Source organism: Solanum tuberosum, unplaced genomic scaffold, assembly GCF_000226075.1.
Source record: "Solanum tuberosum cultivar DM 1-3 516 R44 unplaced genomic scaffold, SolTub_3.0 scf00126, whole genome shotgun sequence".
Taxonomy (NCBI): domain Eukaryota; kingdom Viridiplantae; phylum Streptophyta; class Magnoliopsida; order Solanales; family Solanaceae; genus Solanum; species Solanum tuberosum.
This window is the reverse complement of record NW_006239051.1, coordinates 1,118,044-1,137,757: the sequence shown is the minus strand read 5'-3', so window position 1 is coordinate 1,137,757 and position 19,714 is coordinate 1,118,044. Positions and strand designations below refer to the sequence as shown.

The 19,714-nt window shown below is 31.6% G+C and overlaps 2 protein-coding genes across 3 annotated transcripts; one reads left to right on the top strand and one right to left on the bottom strand.

The window, feature by feature from the left end:
• The first annotated feature begins 3,289 nt into the window (after window positions 1–3,289).
• On the top strand, window positions 3,290–7,339 carry LOC102589896 (cytochrome c oxidase assembly protein COX16, mitochondrial). 2 transcript variants are annotated; one of them, XM_006350534.2, is made up of 5 exons: window positions 3,290–3,621; window positions 4,437–4,549; window positions 5,335–5,544; window positions 6,732–6,858; window positions 6,943–7,339. In XM_006350534.2, exons 3-5 carry the CDS (start codon window positions 5,348–5,350, stop codon window positions 7,012–7,014), a joined length of 396 nt encoding a protein of 131 aa, XP_006350596.1. In that variant the 5' UTR covers window positions 3,290–3,621; window positions 4,437–4,549; window positions 5,335–5,347; the 3' UTR covers window positions 7,015–7,339. The 2 variants fall into 2 exon arrangements, with proteins under 2 accessions (XP_006350596.1, XP_006350593.1); XM_006350531.2 differs by lacking the exon at window positions 4,437–4,549 and having other exon boundaries at window positions 3,291–3,621.
• Window positions 7,340–7,846: 507 nt separating this feature from the next.
• Window positions 7,847–13,230, bottom strand: LOC102590890 (plastid division protein PDV1). Its single transcript, XM_006350535.2, has 2 exons — window positions 12,806–13,230; window positions 7,847–8,681 (listed from the first exon to the last, which is right to left on the bottom strand). The coding sequence occupies exons 1-2, from the start codon at window positions 13,127–13,129 to the stop codon at window positions 8,166–8,168; spliced, it is 840 nt and encodes a 279-aa protein (XP_006350597.1). The 5' UTR covers window positions 13,130–13,230; the 3' UTR covers window positions 7,847–8,165.
• Between the last annotated feature and the right edge of the window lie 6,484 nt (window positions 13,231–19,714).

Sequence of the window (19,714 nt, the reverse complement as noted above, 5' to 3'; positions counted from 1 at the left end):
GTAACCAACTCTAGTACTCCACCATGTAATTCTAATTTCTAACTACCCTAAATCTTCAACGGTTGTCATTAATAAAGACTACTCTTTGATATGATTTGCCAAGTGTACAGTGTCCTTGCCACAAAAAGGCAATGACGCTTTTTCAAAACATAGAATAATAATTAAAAATTTAACTACTTTTGTACTCCGACCCCATCTGTATAACTTTCATAGCTACGGATATAATTTAGCTCGGGATTTAAATTTAATGAATTCAATATACCGTTATTAATTACCACTAATCTCAATATGTTCCAAAATTTAATACTCACGTATATATTGATACTCTGTCCAAAATATTAGATTCAGAATTCTGATATGAAATACTATATATGTGTGTATAGAGACACATACTTTGAAAATTGTGTTTATGAATGTTTGATTATTATTTTTTCTCTTTGTTTTGTGATGTTGAATATTGTAAAAAACATAATGAAGGAAGGGAACGTGAAATGTTTATGGGTAGTGGGCTCTGTAAAAAACTTTAGTTTATATAATGATGAAGAGTCAATAAAATAGTATTATGAGTCACGTGGTTTGAGTCAGTTTTATTTGTGAAGAGCGTCTGCTCCAAGTGGGTAAAAGCCCTGTACTAAATGGGCCCATTTTACTCAACTATTTACCCACCGACAACACGTTGATGGGCCCGGATTATAGGTTGCACGTTAAATCTGGGTCGGGTCCGGTCATTTTTTCTTCAAACCGACCCCTACTTTTCCCACAAAATGGATCTTGCCAACTTGTCATATGATCAAAATTGAGATTTGTGCAAAAATAGTACCCCCTCTACTCTAATCACATAGTTAAAAGAGAAAGAAGGGTAGATCAAATGTTAAAATGCCGGAAAATCTCAATAGCTCAGTTGGTTGATTATTTCAATTTTGATTTGATATTCCCTAGCTTGTAATTCACTTGTAATAGATCAGTGGTTGACGACGAATTGATTTCCTAGATTGTAATTCATACAAAAGTATCGACATTAAATGATATGTACTTGTGCATGATCATACACAACGTAAGAATCACACTTTGAAAAGATGGATAATTAGTTAGAAAATATTGGGTGCAAATTTTATAATACAATCACATTTATGTTCGAGGATCAATCAAGATAATTCTCATTGCAATAATGTCATTATTTATTGATCAACATTAAAGACATTCGAAATTTCATTTATGATAACTAGATGGAGAGAGTATATTTAGCTTATTAATTTCCATTTTTAATAAAATAAGTGAAATGATGCTACAAATTAGCTCAACCTAAATGGAATATTAGAGTTTGATGACCAACAAGTAATTAAAAGTCATTATAATTAACTTTTAAATAATCATGTAAAACTTGAGCAAGTTATTGAGACCTTTGTCTAACTATTAAAGTCTCAACAACCTTAAAATCACAAACTCAAATTATTGTAACATAAATAAGGTACTTAATACTCTCAAATCGTTAAAATTATATCAATCAAAAGTTGTTTCATGAAAAAGAAATTGAGTACTTTTGTTCACATACTCAACAGACAAGATATCTAATATTCTCAAATAGTTAAAATTACATAATATATTTGTATATCAGGATCTACAATTTGATTTAAAAAAAAATAAAAAATAGAAAGAAAAGTGAACATTTTGAAAAAGACATGAAAAAGAACACTTCATGATTTATTAGTCTAGCTCTAGCAACTTTTGATTGAGATCTTATTAATTTACAATATTAGATGCATGTAATAATATACGATATATGTCTCAACGTACTATAAAGATGAACTCATGATTGTATCATAAATACATCACCCTTTTGGGGTTGACCTATAAATTTAAATACAAAAAAAGAAATATTATTTGAGAGTCTACATAGCCAATTGCCGAAAGCACACAAATATTGCACGCCTAAATTCGTTAATTAAAAGATTACCTTAGAAAAGAAGGAAAAGGTAGACAAAAAAACAGGAGAATGTTTTTCTGTTCTTTTTTGTCTTATAGACATATTGGCCCTTCAAATATGGAATGCTATGTTATAATATGATTCTAGTGAGAACTCAAACAAAAATCTAAAAAAAAAAGTTAGAATATATCGATAACTTATTAGATATACCTGAATTAAGCACTTGAATACGTGATGAAGTGTTTTTCTGACTCAAATTTTGATTTTCTATATAATATATCATTTGATTGTCGATATATATATATATATATATACATATATACATATATATTATTCGTAACCCCTTCCTCTAGGAGTTCCTGCCTTTTTACTCCCTTGATGACTTGAACTCACAACCTTTGGATGAGAGGTGTTTACCATCCGAGCAACTTCTTCTTGTAAAAAAAAAAAAAAAAAAAGATATTTGAATACATGTATAACGTGGAAATGCCACCATCAATCCATTCCCCACTATTATTTTATTAAAGTGTCGCCAGCCAAAAAGATATGTATTAGTAAAAGTAGTAGAGATTTGAAAGGGGCCATTCCAAATCCCATGCAATTACAAAATTCTCCTACTTTATTAAAAAAAGATTACTGACTTTCCAAGTTTTCTTTAGATGGGCCATTTCTTAATAACAACTTTTCTTATAAGTATAGGTAGCATGCTTATCTGATTAATCAGGATTATCCAGGAGGACCATTTCATTTGTAGCTAGGTCCCACTCAAATATCATTTGACCATCTAGTTTACAAAATAATGTATATAGTATATAGATAATACATATTTTATACTAATATACATATACCTATATATAACATATACAATCAAAGTATATACTTCAATAATAATGTTGGTAAACTAAATGGCGAAAGGATATATTTACGTAAGTTTCCCAATAATCTTTATCTTGAGTAAATCGTACGTGTTCACAAATATATATATATGATGAAGAAGATATATCGTGGCTCAGTTTATGGTGGACTTTAGTATGGGACATTTGGGCTTTCATGTGAACCGATCAAAAGACACTTACAATGACTTACATAGCATGAAATAGAAGCCCAATAATTTATATTTATATTTATATTTTTGAGTTAGTTTATAATTAAGCTAATTATTTTATTTCGTTAATATTAATAAGTTCGTTAATTAATTATATTAATTTCAATTCGTTTTATTTAAGTTTTAGCCGTTAAATTCTTAACTCCAATGGGTTATAATTGCAATCCTTGGGCCCTTAAACCTTTTTGGGGTAATTTTCATACACAATTCCAAAAGACCCAATTCTTCAGCCCAGCCAACATTAACCCATCAGCAGCCCACAAAAACGACCCGTATTCGTCTTCCTCTTTGCAACGACGCCCAAACCCAGCAGCTCTTCGTTGTACCAAGAACCTTGTCGAATCAGTACAGGTTGTTGCTTCTGTCTTTTGCTTTGAAATCAAACGGCTCTCATTAGAAATCTGTTGCATTTTGTACCAATTTCTTGCTGGCCAACCAAGGAATTTGAATTCGAATACAAATCTCCTAAATTGGAGAGGCGGCTGGTGGGATACGAAAATAGGTGAAGCTGGAAATTTAATCTAAATATAGTATTGTGGCCACGAAGGTTCGGGAGGAGAATTCCCTTAGGCTTTGCGTTCATTTCAAAAAGGTGACAACTTCATCCTTATCTCCTTTCTTTCTTTTCGAATGATATGCGTCTTGTACTGATTCGATCCTCCCTTAGCATGAACTAGTTGTTGTTTTCTTTGTATGTTTAACTCTTCTGTTTTAGTCCATATAATGGTTGGCTTGATTCTTAACTGCATGAGATGTTTAAATGTTAGGATTTTGATTGACTATTGATTATGAATCGGTGATGTAGCTGATTAATTCATTCAAATAACGCTCTTTGTTTGAAACTTTCTGATTTCTCTCTGTTAAGTGCCCTATATATTTCAAAATGCTACCACTGTTTAGTCTCACTATGTTGTTTCTAGATTGTAGCTCAGTTTTGAGTCTTGATTTGCTATCTTTTCTTATTTGATTCTGCACTAGTGTTTGGGCTTATTTAATGCTAGTTTCAGCATATTAACATGATTTGAATTCATTTTCTCTCAAGCTTAAAGTCGTATTGGAGTCATGGACAAAAGTTCATCGTTTATGAGTCATTTGCTAGTTTGAGATGATGTATTCTGGTGTGTTCTTGCCCTTGACTTGAGTTGGATGTCTAGTTGTTTTAGCTTAAGGCAGTTCTATCAAATATGCTAGCTTCACCTCTTGGTCCATGGAAGATTGCGACTCCAAAGGTCACTCACCGTCTCATTTTGGGTGTCCATAATCTTGCAGAGGCCAAAGTTAGAAGTGTTGCAGCCTTTGGTGGTGGTTTTGCCTTGTTGTTGCATCTCTAGAACCTGCTTTGTTTCAAGTTGTCTACTAGCTTTAAAATTTACTTTAGCATCTTCTGATCTATTCCTGTGGACACAGTTGCAGACAAAAAACTTCTTGTTGAACAAAGAATTAGGTTTATCTATTCGGTAAACTGAACAAGATCAGTCCAAGCCAGTTACCAAATGACTGTCCATCCTTTCCACTCCTAGGTTTTCTTCCATTTTATTGCTAACTATACTATCTTTATCAAATTTTATAAGCAGTTCAAATTCAATTACTAATACCTGATGTCATTTTTTTAGAATTTGTGTTAAGATTTAAATGTTTGCTCCGCCTCTAATTAGTAAGCACAAAAAAATTGTAACATCTCTAAGGTCACAAGTTTCATATCTTATATAACTATGTAAATATTATAACACGTTTAAAATAACTTATTTCAAATTTTTATTTATTTGACAATTATATCAATCCAAATCATAAATCGAGACAGAAGATTTTTTTTCTTGGTACTCCTTCTGCTTTAATTTACTCGTCTTTTTTTAATTTGACATAAAATTCTAAAAAATATATAATAATTTTTAAATTTTGTGATTTTAGGATAAACATATTAAATATATATCGAAATATATAACTTTATCATTTAAACATGTCAGGTTGAATATTAGTATTAAAGAGTTATCAAAGAGTAGAAATTTATAGAGCTCATTATCATTTTTTTAAAATGAAAAAACACATGAAACACTCGTCACAATATGTCTGGAAATAAAAATTAATAATAATATGTTTGAAAATATGTATTTTTCTGTTGAGCTTTAGTAAATAGTTGGACTTTATAAATTCTCAATTATGAGTAGAAAAGGATGTCTTAGAAGATTGGACTTTTAATTTTGTGAATGGAGAAGGTTCATCTTTTGATTAGGAAATAGTGTAATTATTTGATCGACTGCTTATTGTTGTCACCCCACTTCTTGATTAGTTTTAGATTGTGAAGCAGGTGACCTGACTCCATGATAACTACCCAGACTACAATGAGTCAGCCTAATAAAGCTAATGAACGAGCAGCCTCCTCTACTGCCAGCGTTCAAAACCCAGCTTCCTCATTCAAAAGATTGGGCAGGAAATCACCATTTATGAGATATGGACTTCCTATGATCTCACTAACAGTGCTTGGATCTATTGGTCTTAGCCAACTTCTGCAAGGCAGGTTAGTTATACTTAATGTCAAATTACCCAACTGATGGTCGTTTAACACTTACAAACTGACGAATCTATTCCAAATTTTGCATTTCCGGCCTTTTTGTTGGCACAGCTCCCAAAATCCTAGCGCTAATAATTGTTAACCTTTCCCTAGTTTTATCAATTTTATGTAATTGTCCTTGTTTACACTTAGTCCTTATATAACTATCTGGTATTGTGAGCTCGGAACTCGATCTTAGTTTGGTTCTGATTTACTTGTCATTGTGTATATTAGTTAAGTTATTCTTTGATGTTCCTTTTGATGCATTTTTCTGGCTTTTCAAAGCTTTCATAGTTGCTGCTTCCTCAGTTGTAACTAATACGTAGTATTTTCTTTTATTTTGAATAGTTAATAGTAAGTTTTAGACATCTGAGTCCATATGTTGAGGAAGTCAGCGAGGGAAGACATTTACATGCTAATCGATAATGGGTTTTGGATACCTCAGGCTCCTATGTAGCAGTCAAGTCCTTGTAAGAGATGTCAAGATACTGTTTTTTGTTTTTCACTACTGTAAATATGGCACAACCTTTGTTCTGTTGATATTTATAATATTGTTACTTTTTGGCAAAAAAAAAAATGATAAATGCCAAAATAAAGTGTATTCAAGGCAATTCAAGGCTAAAGATATTAATAGCTCAAGAAAAGTAAGAATAAGTCAGGAGGAGATTTTCATTTACCTTCTTGTTACCTAATTGTCATTTATCTCTTCTTGTTTTAGACCATTGTGCTTTTGACTTCTCATACCCTGATGTTATATTGACTCATATCTTTTCGGATCATCATAGGTAAAGTGATACTTATATGTGTATTGGTAATGCTACTAACTATTGGCATCCTGCTAAAGTTGAATTTCGGTAGCTGAAGTGAAAGCCATAAAAATTTTATGGGCTATTTCAGTCGGCCTGAGTCTACTGTCAATATGAGGGCTAGGCATTAAAATATGCCATCTCTTACCCCCTCTGGGTGTATTTATGTGGTTCATGCCCACTCCTAAGCAGTGTAGCTTCTAGATAGACAAAGTTTTGACATTTTTGGTCATCTCCCTGTTTTTTGGGGACAGTTTTCTCCTGCCATAGATTGTGTGCGGTTTTCAGACATTGTCCTTTTTTTCCCCCTTGGCTTAAGACTAAGTGGTGCAAAATTTTGTAGTTCAGCAAGGATATAGCTAAAGTAAAGGATGATCAAGAGTGGGAAATCATCGAAACAAGAAAAGCTCTTTCCCGGTTTGGACCTGTCAATGCATATAACCCCAAAAAAATGAACTTGGAGGAAGAACTAAAGGTACAAATAGTCATCTTTTGTATGTATGCGTGTGTCGAATTCCTTTCTAAAGCTTACTTTGATGCCTATTTAATTCCTTTGCAGGCTTTGCAAGAGAAGGTTGATATTAATGATTATGAATATAAGAAAATCCCTAAGCCCAAGGAAAGCGAATAAAATAATGTTAGTGGGACTCTCTTGTGCAATAATTTTGCAGCTCGTTGGCTTCTCTTTTGGACTGTCATTTCACTGATTTCTCTGCCAGGCAGCTCTTCCATCCACGAGTTACGTGCTACCGTTGGAAGTAGTTTTTACAGAGTTTGTGAATGCTTTTAGCTGTGTATGCAGGCTGAGTATGTAACTCTTAGTCAAGTTTTAAGTTTCTGCATTCCATGTTTGAAATAATGTGGGCTATTCTTCCTTAGATCTTATTAATTAACTTCTATATAAGAAACTGCTACCAGTTCCTTCTGGCTTGCTCGCGTGACTTGTTTCTCTTGAAGTTTGCCCAGTATACTCTATTAATTCCCCCTTCTAGTTTAGATTAGCAAATAATACTTGTCAAAAAAGGCTTCATTTTCTATTTTAATTTTCTTATTTCTTAGTCATGTTCGATTCATTTCTCATTATGAACTTATAATGCAGTTTAGGTAGAACCATGTATTCAACTTCCAATTTTATTATCCTAAAATTAGTTTGCATTTTACATGCGTTATGTATATAAACAACTCGACCCATGGCCTTTGGCGTGCATGAATTGTGCTATGGTTTCTTTTACACACTAGTTTGATTCTTTGGCAAAAAAAAATACACATTATTCTGGTTCTGGACCTGTAAATATAGCACCTTTTTTTAACCACGTCATCCGTTTTCTTCACATTGACAATGAGCATTCGCTTGTCCGTGCATGTTTTATAATCTTCTAAATGCTAATACACAACACTCTGCGTATTACCTTTAGATGAAGAATGACACGGTTATTGGCAACAATTAGTCGAGATTTGTTGAATTTCACGCTGAATCATACATATAGACTATAGTATAAAATTGCTCATATGCTCTAACGAAATGCAGCTGTCACTCTTTACAACATCATAGATAGCAAAAACGCAGTTGGTCGATACGTCCCCTCCTTTAACACTGTTGTCTACCATAGGAAACTTGGTTTTCCCACCTCAGAAAATTTTGACTACAATACGAACCATGCGCAATTGGGGCAAAAATCAAACATTTTGTTAAAACTTTTTCAGAGAGATAAACAAATTTCTACTCCAAAAAGACAGTAACATAATACCCTTTCTCCCCAATTCTCACCATAATTTTACATTTCAGCCCCTGGCTGACAACACATCCAAATTTAGACCGGAAGATGATCCCTCGGGCTGAGAGAGTTTTCTGATATTTCTGTTGTAGTCAACATCTTGTCCTAATGGTAGGTCCAAAAGGTATTTTTCCTTGCTACCAACTTGCTGCAGATGCATCAGTGCAAGCATGCTGATTGCAACCAAGGCTGCATTCCCCAAAATTCCACCCACTTCATCCACTCTAAGAGACTTCCTAAAAAAATTAAAACTAGAAAAGAATACATTGAATAGAGCATTTGATCTCTTCCTTATCTGCGTCGTTAAATTTTCACCTGTGGCGCTTGTAGCAGGACCATACAGATTTTCAGGAGAAACAAACTGACTGGCATTACGAACATCTCCCACCAAAGATTGAGCTTCTTCAATGAATTTATATTTCTTACCCGGATGTTCAGCCAATCGCATTGCAAGTACAATTCGGCTTTGCTCTAAGCGAGCAAGAGCAGCATCCCTTTCTGCACGTTGCTGATTCTGTACGGTCTGGTTCAAGTGCACCCAAAAAGAAGAAAAAAAAGTAAGTAGGAAGTTAATATCTATTGTACATAATATAATATTAAAGTCAATTCAAACTGCGCAGTCATACTTCTTAAATAAAAAACAGACTAAGATATCACTATGTGAATGCTTCTAGTACATATTCAGCAATAAAGAAGAGGATCTCAGAAAGAGTTTAGGATCTATCCATTTACATCTTCATAAATCGAACTTGAAGTTCTTCTACTTTAAACATACTCTAATCAATGTAAACAGCTCAAACCAACTACTTGTCTTCACCAACCACATCTCTGTACCAATTTGTAACTGATTCTGTTACGCATTAGCAGCACCTGCCCAAACACCCCACAACTCCAGAAAGAAGAAAGAAAATGCTCTCACACATCATGAACCACTTCAAGTAATGCAATTGAAGAACAAGATATAGATTGCATTTACTACAATTACTCCAATGCCTTCAAAGTTGACTAGCAAGATACCACGACTCCCCAGATGAACAAGATATAGATTGCATTTACTACAATTACTCCAATGCCTTCAAAGTTGACTAGCAAGATACCACGACTCCCCAGATGAACAAGATATAGATTGCATTTACTACAATTACTCCAAGTCTTCAATGCCTTCAAAGCTGACTAGAAAGAAAAGTTAGTCTTATGCATAGGGTACCACGGCTTCCCAGATGGACCAATGAAATACACTAACCAGCGCAGTTGTCACTGGTAAAACTCCCTAAGTTTACCTGTGTTGAACAGAAATGGCTGAGAGATTCAACCCGAAAATTGGCAGTCTCTAGGTTCAGATGTATATTTAGCACATTGACAGTGGATAAGCGGGATTATTTTCTCATGGTGAAATTTATGAACATTTTGGAGTAGCCAGTTAAAATAAATCTCTGAGTTTATAAATGGTAGAGTTGTCATGAATCATTATTCCATACCAAAAAAATTCGAGACAGCGAAAAACTTGCGCTGAAAGTGAACATACTTCTTAAAGTGACAACTAATACAAGGGTAATATTCTTGATTTTGTTGAAATCCTAGAATTACTCATTGATGATGTATTTAATGTTTTGTTTGGATAAGTTGATTACAGATTTAGTATTAGAATTGGTTGGCTCTTTTCACCATTATACCTTCTTTTTTTATGACTGTGGTGTCCATTACTATACTTTGATCTTTTTCAGTCTTTTTTTGTGGATAATGGTGATGTTCGAACCAGCTTGTGCACACCTCGACTATTCCAGGTACCCACCAGCGCAAGTACCAAGTAACTGTGCTGGAATTTGAACTCTTCTTTCAAAGGTTTGCACCCACTTCATTTGACGTTGGCCACATCCTTAGGTGTTGCACTATGCTCTTTTGTTTCCTCGAAGCCTTCTCAATAGTTTTTGTGTTTTTTTTCCCTTACTTGGGTCGTTAGTCATGTTTGGATTATGCTTGAATAATGAACAAACTTCTAACACTTCGGCATATGTATGTAATTACGGCCAACCGCCAACCAAAATATCAATAAATCCATTTTTTCCTAGTACTTTTCATTTGGATACTTTGGGGTAAAACTTGGTTTGGAACTTCAATTGCTTCAACCTTTCGTTGAGGTCTCAGTAATGCAAGGGTGTGACCTAGCAGTCAAATGAAGTGGGAAGAAAACCATGAGGTGGTTCAAATCAGAGACAAAAGCATCACTGGATGATTTCTGCCTAAACTTTGGCAAGAAAATTTATCCAATATTGATGGGAGTCGGTAGGTATCCGGTGGAATAGTTGAGGTGTGTACAAGCTCGCCCGGACAATCTTCATCCCAAAAAAGAACCAATAACTCTTAAGTACCAAAAAGCTATACTACAGAAATATATGCAAAACATATCCTAAAAGGGTACTTCTTGCAAGTTGTGGAGGCTAAGACACTAGAGCTCTCACATTCTCTTTCTTAGTTCTATCAAATATGCTAGTTTCACCTCTTGGTCCATGGAAGATTGCGACTCCAAAGGTCACTCGCCGTCTCATGTTGGGTGTCCATAAACTTGCAGAGGCCAAAGTTTTTTTGTTTTTTTTTTTAATTGAAATTTTATATCTATCATTGCCACTGAGAAACACAGAGGCCAAAGTTAGAAGTGTTGCAGCCTTTGGTGGTGGTTTTGCCTTATTGTTGTATCTCTAGAACCTGCTTTGTTTCAAGCTGTCTACTAGTGTTAAAATTTACTTTAGCATCTACTGATCTATTCATGTGGACACAGTTGCAGACAAAAAGCTTCTTGTTGAACAAAGAACTAGGTTTGTCTATTCGGTAAACCGAACGAGATCAGTCCAAGCCAGTTACCAAATGATTGTCCATCCTTTCCACTCCTAGTTGTTCTTCCATTTTATTGCTAACTATACTATCTTTATCAAAAAAATTATAAGCAGTTCACACAGCCATTAATGTTGGATACAACTTTTTAATGCACATGTACGCCTTAATATTTTTTTCACTGGACATCAAAAGAATAATTGATACCGGTCTCAAAGAACACAATTGATAGCAACCTCACTGAACGTACGCCATCAGAGATGCATACAGTAAATCCAGAAAAGTCATGAACATCATAGTTCATTTGAATCGAACAACATAGTTCTTGTCATTATTCTTTTCAGAGAAAAGCTATGAACATACAAGCTTGCGCAGAGGAAAAGGAACAAGAGTGATTCGTAATTAAGTAAGAAAAAGAGGTGAAGTAAACTTTAATGTCAAACTCAGATTGTCATTAAAACAGATCTCTTCCTACCTTAACAGCACGCAGATCAATTGGGTTTCGAACACGAGAGACATTGTGTTTTTGAGTCCTCGGTAACTTAACAACTTATCTCATATTACCTTCCTAATTAGATAAAAGTTCAAACATTAGTTGGACTGTTGGGTAGTCAAGAATCTGAAGGTAAGAGTAAATTGTGTGTTTATGGGTTACTGTTTCTAATGCTTGAACTTTGATAATGGTGAGACTTTCAATTTTGAGGAAGATGGAAAACAGGGCAGTGGTATGTGGATGCGTTAATGAGTCCAAATTCTGATATTACAGCGGCCTATTCTTTGAATTTTGGGGTTCTGATAGTAAACAGAAATGGTGATAGCAATAGTTGTGGTCTTGGTGTGATTACTGTGATAAGAAGGAATAACGAGAAAGAAAACAAACCTAAAAAAAATATATCTTAAATGTTAAGTTGAAATAAATATATAATCTCCAATTGGAAACCGACACATGGACTATTTAATTCAATTTTAGCAATCATAGCTTCATTCGTTCAATCCTTACACGCTTACAAGAGGTGTAGTCAACTTCTTGGACAGGTCAACATTTAAGGGTTACAAAATTCCAAAAATAAAAGGTTCAAGGGGGTAATAGAACCCAGTATGGAATAAGTGTATAGTTTAGTAAAATGACAATATGTTGGGAGGGCCTTTTACCATTTTCTCAACAAAAATACTACCTAGTCTTCACCGCAACTTGTATCAAACTTTTCTCTATGAGCACCAAATAAAAACCAAGCTGTCAAAGTCCTGTTTCTATGAAAATTTTGGCAAGTGATAGTGTAGCATACAATCATACCCATGCTAAAATTGCATGTTACAGTATCAAATAACCACAAGGTTTTTGCAGTAATTGCTCTACAGTGGACAAGATGGAATTTCAGCACTAATTTGATAACAGCAATATTAGTATGATAAATACAGTGCTTACAACTCGAAGCATGAAAACAAAACAAATACACAGGTTTAGTGTTTTCTTTCTTTTCACATCCATTCCTCCTCCTCCTCCTCTTGCAATTACTCATTTTTGCGTGAGGGCTGACCCAATATAAGATGTACTAACATATAAGCAATAATATGCTGGAAACATGCTAAGCAGCTACTCGGATAGTCAGATTATATCATGACATTTCATTTTGATCGAACTTCACAAGCCACATTAATTGCAGCATAGCATCACAAAACATCAAATCTAACGCATGACACAACAGTAGACAATTTCAAACAACGCCGGCTAATTCCATTCAGTCAGATAATGAAAAGCGAATAGATTATATCAATAGACGAATAAAACAAAAAAAAAGGATAGAAATGAGAAGTTACATGGAAGAACTCGAGCTGGTCCTCAAGGTGTTCAAGTGCGGTCCGGATAGCATTGAGACTCTTAGCCTCATGAACAGCGGATTCATCATCATCAACACGGAACTCCTTAACGAAAACGTAACCATGCTTTACCTGATCTCCATTGTTATCGTTTCTCTTGTTAAAACGGTGACCGTAAAAGTCATCGGACTTAGAGCGAGACTTGACGGAATTGAGGAATTGAGCTCGAGAAACAGAGTGAATAGCATCGCTAAGCTTATCATGTAAATCCCAAATTTTCTCAAGCACAGCTTCGATTTCATACACCTCCATTTCCCATTTCATGGAGGAAACCACAGTCTGGAGGGAAAGTATATTGAAATTCGGTAAAAGCAAAAAGGGAAAGAGAAAGAGAAAGAGAGTATTCTGGCTAGGGTTTGTAGATTTTATTTATTTATTTTATTTAATTTTGTGTATTTGTATTTCCCTCTTCTTCTTTATTTGGATTTATTTAGCGCTTCTTTCGCACTAACCAACGCATATTTTGGTGGGTGATGACCTGGCAGTCCTCTACCGTTACACCGTGGAAACGTGAGGCTCACTAGTCAGGTGTATTTTCATCATCATTCTCAGTTCTGGGATGGTGGTCCCCCACAATGAACAGGTTCATTTTTAAAAAATCTCTATTTACTCCACAATTTAAGACGTGAAATTGAATGCGTCCCCATATTTTAAAAAAATAATCATATATGCCACAATTTAAGACGCAATGTGGTATCAGACATCGGATGAGAAATTAAAAAGAAATTGAATATACAGTAAAACCTCATTAAATTAATACTCGATAAATTAATAATCTCTCTAAGATAATATTTTCATCTGGTCCCGGCTTGGGCCAATAGAAAAAATTACTTATTTCGATAAGATAATATATTTTCAAAAGACTCCTATATAAATATATGGTCCCATTAATATTATATAAATTAAGAATTCTTTAAAATTGCAAATATATCTATGACAATTTAGTGAAATATGATTCTATTATTTTTGTTTTTCGTTAAAATTTAAATCTAGTTGAAGCTCATATCTAACTTTTCTTATTGCATCCTAAAGTTCTAGTGTTGTCTTTTCAAACTGCACCATAAAATTGCAAAGATTTCAAGACCTGATATGTGTTGCCTTACGCGTAACTGGTTCAAAAGGTATTGTATCATCTTCAACTTCATCTTCAACTTTATTTTTTTCCAGATGAAATTATTTCTTCTAAACTCGGGACCTCTAAACATGAATCTCAAAACATTCTTTTAATTAATAAATATCAATTTATTGATTAAATAATACATCTACAAAATAATAATATTTCAGGATCCCAACTATATTAATTTAGTGAGGTTTTACTGTAAATTCAGATATCATATTAAGATTTAAATATTAATAATTAATTATTTTTTTTGAGCATTTAAATGTATAAAATTTGTTTTTATTAATAAATTTCAATAAAATTCTAAGGTAATATGGTACTATTTATTAATTTCTTTACTCATGAAATTATATTTGATATGTTGTTATTTATATCAACAAAAAAAGTTATAAAGTTATTTGGTGATAGTTATATTGGCTATTGTAGCGATGGTGGTTATGGATATTGATCAAGGATGGTGTTGTGGTGTAGGTAGTAGCTACTAGTAGGTGACTGGTGATTGTTTATAATTTGGTATATAATGCGGTGATTGATGATGGTGATTTGAGGGTAATTGTGGTAATATCGATGGGTGATAACAGTTGTAAATTAAATAGATTGGTGGTTAGTGATAATAGTAACAAATTAATAATGATGGTAATTGTCGATAGTGATAATGGGCGATAGTAGTTGATAACAATGAACAAATATAATGATGATGAACAATGAAGATAGTGGTGAATAAATAGAAATAGAATAGATAAATTTCTATTTTATAAAGATGATATTTCAATAGCATATCTTACATAGCTTAATCATTTAAAACACGGACCCATTAAATGAAAGATGTGAAGAAAAAATGTAATTAGTTGTTAAGATTCAGACTTAAAAATAAATTCACTTAATTATGAGATTTAAATCATTATAATTAAAATTATTATTAAATACATTAAATGAAACCTGAGTTAATTAGGTACATTTTAAAACGTAGAGCTGGAGTTCACCTCAAGGCTCCTCTAGGTATAATATTTCCTCAAGTTTTCTTTTCAGGAATACTATTCTGATCAATAAAGTCACATAGTGCATTAATTTAGTGTATAAGTGTATTATACAAGTCTTTAAATATTGCTTCAACACTTGGTGATTTTTTTTTATATATAACTAACAAAATATTAGGTTCGATTTTTTTTTCTCTAGGGTTTAGATCTAATTTCTAAATGTGTTATTTTATAGAGTATAAGTTTAGTTAGTCGATGGTTTATTCGTCCAATCTATTTTATGTTGATTATTTAACAAAATAAATATTGTTTAGTTATTTTAAACAATATAACCATGAAATTGTTAAACACCTCAAGTTAATAAATAATTTTATTTTGAATATGTGAAGATATTTATTTTTTAATATTGATCTAGGATATCTGCAATTTGCATAAAATGAAAAAGGAATTATATTTATCCTTAATAAATATTTATTTAAATTTTGATCCTATTTTTTTTTTTTTGGAAACCAACAAAATTGTATTAATCACCAAAGTGTATCCATTACATAACCAATAGCAAAGTCATGACCCAACTTGCTATTCTAAAAAAAAACAAAGACAACGAGAACAGTAAAAAACTAACCTAGCAATCTAAAATGCAAATTGATGAATGACTTGCATAGTTTTCTGGCTGGCTTGATCCTAATTTTTAGAAGTTACATTTTTTCAAGTCCAATTTGTTAATGTGATAAGTGTTGAAATTACAGCACTTAAATCCTATTTTTTTAGAAGGTATATTTTTCAAATCTATTTTGTTAGTAGTTTAGGTCTTGAACCTCATTTATTAGAAGGTACATTTTTCTAAGTCTATATACTTTTTTAGTATTTTAGGTCTTAAAATGACGAGCATACACTCTATTATTAAAAGAGACATTTTTGTGTGTCTATTTTGTTAATATGGTAGTTCCTAAAATTACAAGATCTAAATCCTAAATCCTATGTTTTTAGAATTAAGTACATTTTTTTCACAGGTCTATTTTATTACATAGTTTAGGTTTATGTTTTTAGAATTAAGTACATTTTTTCACAAGTTTATTTTATTAATAGTTTAGGTCTTGAAATTACAAGATTTACCCTATTTTCTTAGAAGAGGCATTTTTTCAAGTTTGTTTTGTTAGTGTGGTAAGTCTTAAAATTACAAGGCATACAATATTACTTTTTTAGAAGATAACAATATTTTAAGTCTATTTCATTAGTAGTTTGATCTTGTAAATTACAAGATTTGAACCTTGTTTTTTTTTTTAGAAGATACAATTTTTTTTCAAGTTTATTTTGTTAGTACGATAATTCTTAAAATTACAATACATAAAACATTATTTTTTTTAGAAGGTGCAATATTTCTAGTCTCTTTCATTTGTAGTTTAGATCTCAAAATTACAATATCTAAATTCCAACTTTTTTTAGAAGGTATATATATATATTTTCCAAAGTCTTTTCTGTTAGTAGTTTAGCTCTTGAAATTAAAAGATTTAAATTCTACTATTTTAGAAGGGACTTTCCAAGTCTATTTTATTAGTATAGTATATCTTAAAATTTCAAGACATAAAACCTAATCTTTTTAAAAGGGCATTTCAAGCCTATTTTGTTAATATGGTGTAGGTTAAGTTTATAGTTATGTTTTAGGGACATTGTAATTATATCTTAATTTTGTTAAGTTAGAAATTTATTGTTAGTTAATGATTATCAACCCTTAACTAATAACAATTATTTTTTCATCCTAAAACCTATTATAACAATCTTTTTAACTACGTAATTTTTTAACAAAATTAACATTACGAAAAAAGCTTTAACACATTAACATTATGAAATTAGCAAAATAGCAATTTCATAATTAGATAAATAATAAACTAATAAACAAACAATTAACTTTTAATGAACACTAATTAAGTATCTGAGTGATATTTAAGGATTTATATAGCACACTAAATTAGTGTGTTATGCGACTTCATCAATTAATCAAGGCGTGGTCCGATCATAAAAGTTATTCAGCATACTAATTCAATGTGCTATTGATAAAAAAAAGAAAATTTTATTTTGATATATTCATTTGATCAACTTTTATTTTTCATCTGTTATTCATATTTTGGACTCTCCATAAGATACATGAATTTAATCAATAAAAAGGATGAACTATATTTCTTTAAATGTATCTTCATAACAGATTTGCTTTAGATTCGTATGAAAATTTACATATTTATTTATTTTCTTTCTTCAAATGTGTGTAAAATAGTGGTCCTATTACTTTCAATATTTTTTGTAATTTTCAATGATGACCTTAAAATAGTATACTATATGGGTCCATTAGTATAGCAACTAGCCATTTGTTTTTATTTACAAATCTTGTCTTCCCTTTCTCTAGTTAATATAATGAGAAATTGATTTATACTATTTTGTAAATTTTTATATATATAATAGATTTATACAATTAACAATATTTTTTTCATTTAACAAATATAGCAGAAATTTAGTTTCAAAGCACATGCAGAATTAGGCTTTGAATATCGCTTAATGCTTCAAATTTTACTCACAATTTAATATATATATATATATATACTGGTCAACTTAGATTTACTCAGTACATGATAAAAATAAATTGCAACGTACTTAACTTTCGTAGAAGATTCAAATTGAATTTGAATTGGTATGATTATAACACGATGCTTATAGTGCCCACCTACATGCAATTTATTTTATCTTATACTTGTATGATTAATTTTTTAGAAAGTTAATTATGTGTATCTTTAAGTGTTTATCTTAGAAAGTTGAGACGTTTAATTATGTATATGAGGTGAAAAAATAAATATTTTTGAATAGTAATAAAAATTATTTTCAGAAGTTTAAAGTAATAGTTTTTCCTCATAAGCACTTTTGAAACCATTACCAAGCATAAATTGTTTTGCTATAATAATAACAAAAATGTTTTTCAAATTAATTAGTGAAACCTGAATTACTTATTTGAAAGTGTTTTTTCAAGAAGTGTTTCTAACAAGAAAACACTTTTCAAATTAAGATTTTTTTAAAAAAATTGACCAAATAAGCTATAAACACAAATGCAGTCTTCCTAGATAATGACTATATTATGCTTATTTATATAATTTATTTTGACAAAGATAATATTTAAATAAATTACATTATTTTTTATTGCTTTATAATATTACAAACTTGTAATTTATTATGAAAAATAAACTTGTAATATTCCAAAGAAAAAATTAATATTGAGGGTAGAGTTACTAAAAAATATGGGATGAAGAGTAAAATATATGATTATTATATTAAAAGTAAAAACGAGATGAGAAAAATACGAAGTAACAATGCGAGCATCTCAAATCGATCTTTATATAAAATGGCATTTTTGTCATTATATAACAAATTTAACAATACGACATAATAATATCTGATACACCACCAACGAATGTGGTGCAATGAATGAGGCTGTTCTTTTCTTAATCAGAAGATTCAGGTTCAACCCTAAGCATGAATTCGGATTAACCGGACTCAAATGGGGAAACTAAAAATAAAATATGTACAATTTGTCACCTCTAAAATAAATCCCAATCTGTGCAGTATAGAAAGCCAAAAGCCCTCCAAATTCCAATCACTAGCGGCCAGTGCATTTACACCACGACTTTTGAGCATTTTTCCCGTCCAAGCAATTGGCTAATGTATTTTTTATTTTTGATATCTAAGCTTAGGAAAAGTTTAGTGGATGCAACGAGGCTTTCAAACATGAAAATTTAAAATATCTACGTATTAATTAATGAAAAAAGTGAATATTTTTTGGTATCTTTTAAATTTTTATGGACACATTTTCGGAATTCAACTTTAGAAAAAAAGTACATTAAAAAATTATGATCAAACGCTTTCCCAGAATTTGAAAATTAAAATTACTTTATAAAATACACACAATTTTCATCAATATATAAAAGCAATTCACTATGGCCAGAGGAAAATACGTATATTCTCTAATGAAAAAAATAAATAATAAATGTAGTTGACTTGTTGAAGAAAAGTGTGAAGGTCACTTGAAAGGTGGATATAACTCAATCAAGTTTGAAACAATTTTCATATTAAGGTTAAGTTAATTTTGTATATACCTATACTTTTAGTTTTGCCGCTCATAGATGAGAGAGTTGCTCGAATGACAAGTACCTCTCACTTCCAATTCGAAGATTGTAGTTTGAGTCCCCAACAAAGTAAAATGGGTGGGAGCTCTCAGGGAGAATTTTTTTTAAAAAATATTGCGCATATTCTAACTAAAAAAATGTATTTCTTTGGAACAAAAAAATTCTTGAAAAATACAATTCCCACAGTGGGTAAATAATGATATATGTTTTTCTTTAGAAATTAAACTAGTTTGAAAGTAAACCATGTCAAATTTTACTAATTACTACTGGACAAATGAAGGCTTGCCTCTGAAGTTTTGTCGTGATACGAAGGCACAACAAACTTAAGGGTAAGTTCTAGAAAAGTGATGGTTTGACTAACTAAATTTGTATGACCTTATGAGGCAGAGTGTTGGCTAGTTAAGAACTCTCATATTTAGAATATGAAAGTTGCATAGATCAGAATGTTGAAGTAGATGTATGCACATACGAAGAGAGACAAAATTTAAAATGAAGATATCTGAGACAAGGTATGAGTAGCCTCCGTGCTAGACCAGATGAAGGAAACTAGACTAAGATCGATTGGACATGTGAATAAGAGAAGTGT